Source organism: Oncorhynchus clarkii, chromosome 20 (assembly GCF_045791955.1).
Source record: "Oncorhynchus clarkii lewisi isolate Uvic-CL-2024 chromosome 20, UVic_Ocla_1.0, whole genome shotgun sequence".
In the NCBI taxonomy this organism is placed as follows: Eukaryota; Metazoa; Chordata; class Actinopteri; order Salmoniformes; family Salmonidae; genus Oncorhynchus; species Oncorhynchus clarkii.
The window spans coordinates 7,804,689-7,817,589 of NC_092166.1; the positions used below are offsets into that span (position 1 = coordinate 7,804,689).

The 12,901-nt window shown below is 42.9% G+C and overlaps 1 protein-coding gene across 2 annotated transcripts in view; it reads left to right on the top strand.

Moving 5' to 3' along the window:
* Positions 1-12,901, top strand: part of LOC139375827 (transferrin receptor protein 1-like) — a 31,388-nt gene that overhangs the window by 11,936 nt on the left and 6,551 nt on the right. For both annotated transcript variants that reach the window (XM_071117724.1, XM_071117725.1), the window contains exons 5-17: positions 219-444; positions 771-893; positions 1,159-1,251; positions 1,918-2,057; positions 2,231-2,382; positions 2,719-2,838; positions 5,367-5,452; positions 8,943-9,006; positions 9,158-9,225; positions 9,327-9,394; positions 9,576-9,663; positions 10,387-10,614; positions 10,893-11,051. In XM_071117724.1, coding sequence (XP_070973825.1) covers positions 219-444; positions 771-893; positions 1,159-1,251; positions 1,918-2,057; positions 2,231-2,382; positions 2,719-2,838; positions 5,367-5,452; positions 8,943-9,006; positions 9,158-9,225; positions 9,327-9,394; positions 9,576-9,663; positions 10,387-10,614; positions 10,893-11,051 — 1,615 coding nt within the window. The remainder of the gene's footprint in view (positions 1-218; positions 445-770; positions 894-1,158; positions 1,252-1,917; positions 2,058-2,230; positions 2,383-2,718; positions 2,839-5,366; positions 5,453-8,942; positions 9,007-9,157; positions 9,226-9,326; positions 9,395-9,575; positions 9,664-10,386; positions 10,615-10,892; positions 11,052-12,901) is intronic.

A 12,901-nucleotide genomic window follows, 5' to 3' on the forward strand; every position in this document is an offset into this window, starting at 1 on the left:
TTGTTATTATTTTTCTTTCTACATTGTTGGGAAGGGCCCGTAAATAAGCGTTTCACTGTTAGTTTACATCTGTTAACAAAGCATGTGACCAATAACATTTGAAGTCGTGATAATTGTCTGCATAATGATTGGCACATCATTGGGATAAAGGAAGTATATTTTATATTTCTCTCCCCTTCCCTTTCTCCCCCCCTTCTCTCTCTCTGTCACTCTCTCAGTGAGTTTGCTAGTGAAAGCCATCAGGCAGGCTCTGCTGGAGACACTGTGCTGGCCAAGAAGGTGCTGGGAAGATTCAAAGACTATGGCATGTATACGTGGACCGACGAGCACTATGTCAAGCTTGTGGATCCCCCTGCATCTGGCTCCAACATGGTGACCTTCAAAGGGTCTGACCTTGGAACACTGAGGGGATATCTGGCCTACAGCAAAACTGGAACAGCAAAGGTAATCATTGAAAAAAAATCCAGTGTTTTTTGTTTCATTTTTATTTATTTATTTTACATTGAAATGAACAAATTTGGAGCATTTCAGTTGATTTCAAGCTTGACAATAGAGCTGATACTAATAATTTACATATTGTATACTATAAAATACTACATGAGTCACATTAGTCATTCAGTTTATTTTTCAAGCGCTTAGCTAATTGTGCTAAGTACACCTTGCATAACCCTAGTATTTTTCCATAATAGTACCTCCATATTAATGAATTAATTGTTGCAGAGTAATTTGAGCTGAAGACCGGTTTCAATTTCTATTTTTGTTTTTCACAGGGCGCAGTACTTCACGGCAACTACGGCCAGATGGACGACCTGAGGAAACTGCAGGATAAGAACATTGCCTTGGACGGGAGGGTCCTTCTGGTCAGATCTGGAAAAATAAGCTTTGCTGAGAAGGTGAGGGAATTTGCACAAGAAGAAACAAAAACATACTTCCTTGAGATATTTCATAAGCATACGGCTGAATTTTTAATAAGGTCATTGATCTCTCTTCATTTGGAGGTTTAGTGTCAGTGTGACGAGTCTAGTTTGTATTGGTAAATCTATTGGAGCCTATATGGACTTGATTGAATAACACAAGGTGATGTGTCATTGCTAAGCGTAAAAGGGTTCTGTTCTCGTGCTTTTCCATTCCATGCTTCCTCCTTTCTTCGTTGCTTAGGTGGCCAACGCAGCCAAGCTGAATGCCTCTGCTGTTCTCATCTACCCTGCTGACGACAGAAGGATCGGAGGTTCCACTCAGCTCTTTGGCCATGTGAGTGAGGCAGACATTTTGCTCTATGAAATGTACTTATGATTTGCATTCCCAGCCATTACTGAAGTTAACTGGACACACACATATATTGTTGGGTATATCTGCACTATCTACTACTTATGGGCTCCCGAGTGGCGCACTGCATCTCAGTGCTTGAGGCGTCACTACAGACACCCTGGTTCAAATACAGGCTGTATCACAACCGGCCGTGATTTGGAGTCCCATAAGGGCGGCCCACAATTGGCCCAGCATTGTCCGGGTTTGGCCGGTGTAGGCCGTCATTGTAAATAAGAATTTGTTCTTAACTGACTTGCCTAGTTAAATGTAAAAAAATTACATTTAAAGATACAGTAGTGTATTGTGTACCTCTTGTTGCCTCATCTTATTCTGTTCCACTTTGTAACCTGATGACACCCTCACTATATTCTAGCCAGGGCAGTGCACCTTCTTGTTCTAGCCCTGCACCAACACACCTGGGGTGTATTCACTAGGAACCAAAATGGGAAGGAACCTACTTGAGTTTTTTTTGGGACTAATGATTACACCCCAGATCGAACTTATCAAGGGTTTTGCAATAAGTTGAATTGGATATGTTAGTGCAGGGCCAAATCAAAACACAAAGGTCAGGGCTCACCCTGTCATGTGTCTCTGTTTCTCCATATCCAGGTCCATCTTGGCTCTGGCGACCCTTACACCCCCGGGTTCCCCTCCTTCAACCATACCCAGTTTCCCCCTGTCCAGTCCTCAGGCCTCCCCAGCATCCTGGCCCAGACCATCACATTCGACATGGCCACCACTATCATGAGGTAGGTTTCCATCAACTGATCGTAGTGTAGTAGAAGTTGGGGCTTACACACAGATCTAGGAACATCATACCATTCCTATCCTAACCATGACCATTTTTAAGGGTTAAAACCGTGAAACTGACCTTAGATCAGTGCCTAACATTTTCCCACCAAATCTTTGTCTGGAAACTCAGGGAAATGGAAGGGAAAAGCGCCCCTACAGGTTGGGGAGGGGTAGGAAAACTGGGAGATAATGACGATATGGTCACGGTGGAGGTCAACAACGTCCTGGCTGAGAAGTTGATCGTCAACGTGTTTGGAGTCATCAAAGGCTTTGTGGACCCAGGTATGGTTGACCTAAGGCCCTGTGGAAAGAAACATGAGTCCCTAGTATTGTGTAGTTCTTAGGTAATTTGACGGTAGCTTTGGGGTCAGTTTCATTTCAACTGTAGGCAAGTCAGTAGATTTAATTGAAATTCAATGTGTGAATTGATGCATAGTCCAGATCTGAAAGAATTAACCATTTTCATTTCATGTACATCATTTCCATTAAGGGAAATTAAATGGGATTGACCCTAATTTGAGAGGCTATCTGTGAGCGGCTAACTGCTATCTAATAGATCAACTGTCTTAATCCTTTACACAATTTAAATATGCTGTGTCTCTGCCTTCCTTGCTGTAGATCGTTTTGTGGTTATGGGTGCTCAGAGGGATGCCTGGGGTCCAGGCTTCGCCAGCTCCACAGTGGGCACCAGTGTGTTGGTGGAGTTGGCCCGCACCATCTCAGACATGGTGAAAAATGGTGGGTGATAGATGACAAGCCAGACCATAAATGCCATAGAATAGACAGAATGGATACAGGTCTCTAAGCGCTTTAGAGCGTTGGACCAGTAACCAAAAGGACACTGGTTTGAATCCCCACAGCGACAAGGTGAAATTGTTCCCTTGAGCCAAGAACTTAACCCGAATTTCTCCTTTTTAAGTCGCTCTGGATAAAAGCGTCTGCTAAATGACTCAAATGTACATTTATAGACAGAATGGATATACAGTGTAGGTCTCTACTGTAGTGCCTTGAGCTTTCAATCAATTATCATGTGTTCATGCAGTGTCTGGGGTTAATTCTAACGTAATCCACAAATCTCAAGGAGCGTTGTTGTCAATGAAGTCATATTTGAAGTGACCGTGGGTTTCTGTTCACATTACTGGAGAAGACTTATAGATTTAAAAAGGGTCATATAGATAAATCCTAGTCCAGAATCACCATTTTATTTACCAAGTACATTTACATGTACCGGGAATTTGACCTGGTGAAGTGGTCCTGACATCGTCTTACAATAAATACACAGACAGAAGAATGTACACACACACACACACACACACACAGTGCCTTCAGAAAGCATTCAGACCCCTGGACTTTTCCCCCACATTTTGTTACAACCTTATTCTAAAATGGATTAAATACAAATTCAAATCCTCAGCAGTCGACACGCAGTACCCCATAATGACATCGCAGTACCCCATAATGACATCGCAGTACCCCATAATGACATCGCAGTACCCCATAATGACATCGCAGTACCCCATAATGACATCGCAGTACCCCATAATGACATCGCAGTACCCCATAATGACATCGCAGTACCCCATAATGACATCGCAGTACCCCATAATGACATCGCAGTACCCCATAATGACATCGCAGTACCCCATAATGACATCGCAGTACCCCATAAGGACATCGCAGTACCCCATAATGACAAAGTGAAAACAGGTTGTTAGAAATGTTTGCTAATTAATAAAAAATTTAAAACATAATACTGATTTACAAAAGTATTCAGACCCTTTGCTATGAGACTTGAAATTGAGCTCAGGTGCATCCTTTTTCCATTGACCATCCTTGCTGTTTCTTCAACTTGATTGGAGTCCACCTGTGGTACACTCAATTGATTGGACATGATTTGGAAAGTGTCACACACCTGTCTATGTAAGTTCCCACAGTCGAAGGAATTGTCCGTAGAGCTCCAAGAAAGGATTGTGTCGAGGCACAGATATGGGGAATGGTACCAACAAATGTCTGCAGCATTTGAAGGTCCCCAAGAACACAGTGGCCTCCATCATTCTTAAATGGAAGAAGTTTGGAAACCCTAAGACTCTTCCTAGAGCTGGCTGCCCGGCCAAACTGAGCAATCATGGGAGAGGGGCCTTGGTCAGGGAGGTGACCAAGAATCCGAGGGTCACTCTGACAGAGCTCTAGAGTTGCTTGGTGGAAATGGGAGAACCTTCCAGAAGGACAACCATTTCTGTAGCACTCCACCAATCAGGCCTTTATGGTAGAGTGGCCAGAAGGAAGCTACTCCTCAGTAAAAGACACATGACAACACGCTTGGAGTTTGCCAAAAGACACCTAAAGACTCTCAGACCATGAGAAACAAGATTCCTGAATGCCAAGCATCACGTCTGGCGGAAACCTGGCACCATCCCTACGGTGAAGCATGGTGGTGGCAGCAATATGCTGTGGGGGTGTTTTTCAGTGGGACTGGGAGACTAGTCAGGATCGAGGCAAAGATGAACGGAGCAAAGTACAGAAATCCTTGATGAAAACCTGCTCAGGACCTCAAGACTGGGGCGACGATTCACCTTCCAACAGGACAACGATCCCTAAGCATACAGCCAAGACAACACAGGAGTGGTTTCAGGACAAGTCTCTGAATGTCAATTAATGGCCCAGCCAGAGCCCGGACTTGAACCCGATCTAACATCTCTGGAGAGACCTGAAAATGGCTGTGTAGCAACGCTCCCCATCCAACCTGATGGCGCTTGAGAGGATCTGCAGAGAAAAATGGGGAAACTCCCCAAATATAGGTGTGCCAAGCTCGTAGCGTCATACCCAAGAAGACTCAAGGCTGTAATTTCTGCAAAAGGTGCTTCAACAAAGTACTGAGCAAAGAGGCTGAATACTTATGTAAATGTGATTATTATAATTGTTTTTTTTAAATAAGTAAGCAAAAAAAAATGTAGCATGTTTTTGCTTTGTCATTATGGGGTATTGTGTGTAGATTGATTAAATAGTTTTTCCCCCTCATCAATTTTAGAATAAGGCTGTAACGTAACAAAATGTGGAAAAAAGTAGAGGGATCTGAATACTTTCCGAATGAACTGTATTCTACATGCATGACTTACAGTACAGATATAGTGGGGGAAAAATGGAACGATTACACAATACAAAAGAAACATTTCCCCATAGCCTGTAAGGAGGCAACCAACTGTGAATGATGGCGATAATGATGTTCGTCCTCATGATTCCTGTCTTTTTTTCCCCCCCTCTGACAGATGGCTTCAAGCCCAGGAGGAGCATAGTTTTTGCCAGCTGGAGTGCTGGAGAGTATGGGAGTGTTGGCGCCACCGAGTGGTTGGAGGTAAGAACGGCACTTGATGCCATTTCAAACCTTAGAACAATTGTTTTTTACTTGAGTATGTGTCTCAACCAATGATTTATATACAGTGCCTTTAGATAGTATTTACTTTTTATTTAATTAACTTTTCCCACATTGTGTTGTGTTACAGCCTGAATTTAAAATGTATTAAATTGATATTTGTTGCCACAGGCCTACACACAATACTCCATAATGTCAAAGTGGAATTAGGTTTTTAGATTATTATTATTATTTTTTATTTTTTTACAAATGAATAAAAAGCTTAAATGTTAAGTATCCAATCCCTTTTTATGGCAAGCCTAAAGTTCAGGAAACTTTTTAAATTTTTAAAATGTTTTTACAAGGCACATAATAAGTTACAATAATAGAGTTTAACATCATTTTTTTTAATGACTACCTCATCTCTGTAACCCACACATACGATCTGTAAGGTCCTTCAGTCTAGCAGTTAATTTCAAACACAGGAAAGGAAGCCTGTACATAATAAACATATTAATCCTTTTTGCAACAAGGCAGTAAAGTAATACTGCAAAATATTTTAGTCCTGAATACAAAGTGTTATGTTTGGGGCAAATCCAATCCAACACATTACTGAGTACCACTCTTCATATTTTCATGCATGGTGGTGGCTGCATCATGCTATGGTTATGCTTGTAATTGTTAAGGACTGGGGAGTTTTTCAGGATAATAAAGAAAAATGGAATGGCACTTAACACAGGCAAAATCCTAGAGGAAAATCTGGTTGTCTGCTTTCCACCTGACACTGAGAGATGAATTCACCTTTCAGCAGGACAATAATCTACAACACAAGGCCAAATCTACACTGGAGTTGCTTACCGTGAAGACGGTGAATGTTCCTGAGTGGCCTAGTTACAGTTTAGACTTAAATCAACTTGAAAATCAATGGCAAGACCTGAAAATGGTTGTCTAGCAATGATCAACTCATTTGACAGAGCTTGAAGAAATTTGAAAAGAATAGTGGGCAAATATTGTACAATCCAGGTGTACAAAGCTCTTAGACTTATCCAGAAAGACTCACAGCTGTAATCACTGCCAAAGGGGATATAACATGTATTGCCTCGGGTGCGTCTACTTATGTAAATAAGATATATATATACACACACACACACACACACACACATCTCAGCAAAGAAAGAAACGTCCTCTCACTGTCAACTGCGTTTATTTTTAGCAAGCTTAACGTGTAAATATTTTTCTCACCCATCTACACACATCCCATAATGACAATATGAAAACGAGAAGAAGAAAAAAACAGTAAAAAAAAAAGAAACGGACCTGTTTCAAGACCCGGTCTTTCAAAGATCATTTGTAGAAATCCAAACAACTTCACAGATCTTCATTGTAAAGGGTTTAAACACTTGCTTCCCATGCTTGTTCAATGAACCATAAACCATTAATGAAAATGCACCTGTGGAATGGTCATTAAGACACTAACAGCTTAGATGGTAGGCAATTAAGGTCACAGTTATGGAAACTTAGGACACTAAAGAGGCCTTTCTACTGACTCAAAAACACAGAAAGAAAGATGCCCAGGGTCCCTGCTCATCTGCGTGAATGTGCCTTAGGCATGCTGCAAGGAGGCATGAGGACTGTGGCCAGGGAAATAAATTGTAATGTCCGTACTGTGAGACGCCTAATACAGGGAGACAGGACGGACTGCTGATCGTCCTCGCAGTGGCAGACCACGTGTAACACCTGCACAGGATCGGTACATCCGAACATCACACCTGCGGGACAGGTACAGGATGGCAGCAACAACTGCCCGAGTTACACCAGGAACGCACAATCCCTCCATCAATGCTCAGACTGTCCACAATAGGCTGAGAGAGGCTGGAATGAGGGCTTGTAGGCTTGTTGTAAGGCAGGTCCTCACCAGACATCACCGGCAACAACGTCACCTATGGACACAAACCCACAGTCGCTGGACCAGACAGGACTGGCGAAAAGTGCTCTTCACTGACGAGTCGCGGTTTTGTCTCACCAGGGGTGATGGTCAGATTTGTGTTTATCGTCGAAGAAATTAGTGTTACAACGAGGCCTGTTCTCTGGAGTGGGATCGATTTGGAGGTGGAGGGTCCGTCATGGTCTGGAGCGGTGCGTCATCGAACTGAGCTTGTTGTCATTGCAGGCAATCTCAACGCTGTGTTACAGGGAAGACATCCTCCTCCCTCATGTGGTACCCTTCCTGCAGGCTCATCCTGACATGACCTGACATGACAATGCCATACTGCTCATCTGTGCGTGAATTCCTGCAAGACAGGAATGTCAGTGTTCTACCATGGCCAGCGACGAGCCCGGATCTCAAACCCATTGAGCACGTCTGGGACCTATTGGATCGAAGGGTGAGGGCTAAGGCCATTCCAGGAACTTGCAGGTGCCTTGGTGGAAGAGTGGAGTAACATCTCACAGCAAGAACTGGCAAATCTGGTGCCGTCCATGAGAAGGAGATGCACTGCAGTACTTAATGCAGTTGGTGGCAACACCAGATACTGAGTGCTACTTTTGATTTTGACCCCCCCCCCTTTACTCAGGGACACATTCAAGTTCTGTGGAACTTGTTCAGTTTGTCTCAGTTGTTGAATCTTATGTTCATACAAATATTGAAAAAGGTATTAAATATTCATGAGGTATTAAATATTCATGAGGTATGAAATATTTTAAGCCAGCTATAACACCTGCTTATTGATAATGTGCCTCCCACCTACAATACAATTTACGGAAGCCTAGTATTTAAAAAATATATATATATATATCTATATCTCTCTAAGGAAAAGTGGTTAAAGGCATATACTCGTTGATGCCAAATACAACAATGTTGACTACACAACTTAAATGTTTTTATTTTTATTGTTGCTATCACTCATTACTGTAGCCTATGCTATTTAAACTGTAGTATCAATCCACAATGGACTAGGACAAGAATATTCTGTGCCCCCAGCTGAATTGCACTTGATAATGCAGACTGACAATAACCTACTGAACTGAAGACCAACAAATTGTAGTATTAAGCCATGGAACGCCTTGATTGGTCAGGTAGTGACCAGACACTCGTCGCACCGAGTGTCATCAAAACCCCCAGCCCTTTCGCGCCACTGCTAGCTATTTGCGCTCATAATAACGGCTGTGAAAATAACTAAAACATTTTGGATTGACTTAATAGCGCTACCGTCAGCGCTTAGATTTACCATTTGCGTTAGTTAAAATAGAGCCCGTAAGGTTAATGTCCCTCCTACAACAGCAAAAATAATTTAAATTCAGGTATTTTTTTCCCCCCTAAGAAACATTTTAATTGAAATGCTGTAGAATTCCATTTATTCCCATAGAAACGGCTCCTTCTAGGAAATGCCAATATGGCTGACCGGTGGTTTCAAAGCCTCTCATTGGCAAATACATGGCATCATTAATCCAGGGTTTATATACCTAATTGGTCTCAACTCATTTCTGTTTTCAGGGTTATTTGTCTTCTCTGAACATGAAAGCCTTCTCTTACATCAACCTGGATGGAGTTGTAACAGGCATGTATAGTGTATTTGATTTCTGTACACCGAATGCATTGTTTGGGTCGGTGCCAATGACAGTTTACAGTTGCAAAGGTTATACATTGAAAACCTAAAGTAATAAGGTGAAATGGTTTCCTCTTGAATTGTACAATGTCTCTCTCCCCAGGTTTCCCAACATTCAAAGCCTCGGCCAGCCCTTTAATGAACACACTCATCCAGAGAACGCTGCGGGAGGTTAGTTTCACGTAGCAGCAGATCATCTGACAGGATTTCTCCTTTCATTATGAAGCCGTGTCCTTGAGATGTTTTGAAACCTGTGCTGCTCTTCTCTACAGGTGAACACTCTCAGTGACTCCGGTACACTCTACTCTGCAGTCCCCGGGCACAACTGGGAGGCAGCAGTGTAAGTGGGACTTTGGGAAGATCATAACAGTGTGTGGCTCAACGTGTGAAATGTTTTATTCTAAAGCAGATCCCACATTGAAGTTAATTGAATCGCTTATAGAATTAGGGAACATTTTTCACCGCCATATTTGTATGATTGTGTAGTCCATGTTTTTTTTGTGTTATTTATGTTTTAACAGCATGGAGCCTCTGAGGCTAAATGATCCCGCTTATCCCTTCATCACCTTCTCCGGCATCCCATCGGTCTCATTCCGTTTCACCACAGAGGTCAGTTTGTGAAAAGTGCCTTTACAAGGCCTACATAATGGTCTCAGCAGTACATCACGATACACATAGAAATAGTCATTTTTAGAACCCTTGTACTCAACTGGCAGACCGCGGTATGGAAGCGGACCCACAACGGGGTCAATATGGGCCGGGACCCTGGTATCATAAACGGACCAATGTGTTGAATTGCAGGTCATTTAACTTTAAAACGGCAACATTTTCAGTCTGTCAGGAACAGGGGTGTGAACAGTTTACATGGGTTGCAAGGTGGGTGGGTGGGTGGGGTTTGTTACTACTCTGATGAATGACAATATCCAGCCGGACCTTTCGCCATCTAGGACATTTGTGTAACCAGACCTTCTCAAATAGTACTTGCGTACCCCTGTTTTAGAAGGTCCTCCTCAGACCTGGAGAATCAGGTCCTGTCAGGGAAGCTTTCCTAATCCTCTGATCCAAGATGGCCCCTGGGAACCACAACAATTAGGTCCTTGATCCCATTCCTGTCAGATTCCACTGTTCGTTCCATCAGGCTTTGCATTTAAAAATATCTGGTGTAATATGACCGATAACTCTCTCTTTCTATGACAATATAACAAATGTTTTTGCTACTACCTCTCGTTATTTTATGAACCCAGTTTTCCCTCCACATTTTGAGTAATAACAGTCATTGTTTAGCATTTGATTTCTACCTGTAATTGTTGACATTCTTTACTCTTTAATCAGGGTGAGGAATACCCATACCTCGGGACACTGGATGATACACGCGAAAAGCTGTATGGTGCCACGTCCAACCAGGTAGCCAAGCTGGCGGTGTCCGCAGGGCAGTTTGCCGGGAGAATAGCCCTGCGGCTGGTCCACGACCACCTGCTGCACCTGGATGTGGAGAAATACACCCGCCAGATCCGCACCCATGTGTTCGCCATTAACTCCAAGATCAAAAAAGTGCAGAGTGTAAGTCGAGTCCGATCTGCTTAATTTCAGCGCTGTGCAGGAGTTGCTCAGCGAGTGGGGGAAAAGGACATGTTCACTGTCTGGTAATGTGAACTTGATGGCAGAATTATAATTTTAAGTTTAGTTTTCCTGTCTTGTTTTCCTTTCTCCATGTCTACCCGTCTAGGATTTTGTTTTCTGCGTTGTTTAATCTGTCTCAAATTGACCTCTATTTGATCCCGGTGCTTGTTTTGCCTATGTTCTCATTTCTCCTTTGATCTTAATTTTGTTCTCTCCAGATGCAGCCCCAGCTGTTGCCTAAGTCGCTGTCTGTCCAGTGGCTGATGTCTGCGACGGGCTCCTACAGCCGAGCCGCCAGTAGCCTGGCCACTGAAATCGATAATAGTAACCTGGAGGACGCAGAGCTGTGCCGGAACATCAACGACCGCATCATGAGTGTGCGTGCCTTTAAGTGTTGCCGTTTGAGATTATGTTGTTGTTGTTGGAATTGGACTGCGTACGGCAGGGTTACGGTGCCTTCATGGGGTGTGAACACTTTCTGACTTTTTTTCCCACATCTTGTTACAAAGTGGGATTAAAATGGATTGGGTATTTTTTTTGAGCAGCAGTACAGAAGCATCGCTAGCCCGGCACATTAGACTGCACATTCCTCACTCTCCAGATGCGCAACTAAATTAGTTTGTTTTCTTCTACTTAAAAAAAAAAAGTGTTCTGATGTGATTTAAGCATTGAAATGGACGCAGAACATCAAATTTAGTTGTTTCTCTTTTGAACAATTTGACATTTTGAAAAAAATAAAAACATAATTTGGGAAAATATAAAATTTAATTTTGGGAGGGCCCACCTTAGTTCTTTATTAACAATTATTTCACCAGGTTTACTGAAAGAAACCAGTGCACTACTGTATCGTGTAAGGACCTGGGGAAGAGTTTCAGAGGAGAAAAGCTAAAAGAAAAGTGTTTAAATGTTATTTTAAAGTCGCTCTCTAGAAAAGGTTTAGACCCCTGTTGTAACACAACAAATGTGTGGGGGAAGGCAAGGCACGGAAGGCACGGTGGATGTCATGTACATCGGGATTGGGGTCCATTTTAAATTCCAGTCAATTCAGAAGGTAAACCTGATTCCACTGAAGAATATGCCAATTGAAATGTGTGTACTTCCTGAATTGCCTGGAACTGAAATGGAATTGACCAATCCTGATGTACACATGTTCCTTTTGAAAGTATTTTGAATAATGATGACACCAATAGGGAGACTGGATTACAGCCTAATTTAAAAATAAATTACATTTAATTGCCTCCACATGGTTCATCCCAAAAGTTTTGGGACACTAAAGTCCCAGCTGCCCACTGCACTGAGACTAGGAAACACTGAGAAATCCACGATAATCGGATTTCAATAAGAATTTCTCTACGGCTGCCCATGCTTTCCACCTGGTTTCCAGCTCTGCAGCAACTGGCCCAAGCCCCCCCTCGCTTCTCCTTCACCCAAATCCAGACAGCTGATGTTCTGAAAGAGATGCAAGATCTGGATTTCCTACAAATCAGCTGGGCTAGACAATCTGGACCCTCTCTTCCTAAAATTATCCGCCGCCATTGTTGCAACTTCTATTACTAGCCTGTTCAACCTCTTTCGTATAGTCTAAGATTCCTAAAGATTGGAAATCTGCTGCGGTCATCCCCCTCTCCAAAGGGGGAGACACTAGACCCAAACTGTTATAGACCTATATCCATCCTGCCTTTCTAAAGTCTTTAAAAGCCAAGTGAACAAACAGATCACCGACCATTTCGAATCCCACCGTACCTTCTCAGTGTGTCAAATCGGAGGGCCTGTTGTCCGAACCTCTGGCAGTCTCTAATGGGGATGCTAGAGGGTTCAATTCTCGGGCCAACTCTCTTCTCAATGATGTCACTCTTTCTGCGGGTGATTCTTTGATCCACCTCTATGCAGGCACCATTCTGTATACATCTAGCCCTTGGACACTGTGTTAACAAACCTCCAAATGAGCGTCAACTCCATACAACACTCCTTCCGTGGCCTCCAACTGCTCTTAAATGCATGCTCTTCAACCGATCGCTGCCCGCCCGACTGGCATCACTGCTCTGGACGGTTCTGATTTAGAATATGACAACTCTAAATACCTAGGTGTCTGGTTAGACTGTAAACTCTCCTTCCAGACTCACATTAAGCATCGCCAATCCAAGTTAAACCTAGAATCAAGCTTCCTATTTCGCAACAGTCTCCTTCACTCATGCTGCCAAACATACCCTCGTAAAACTGACTAGCC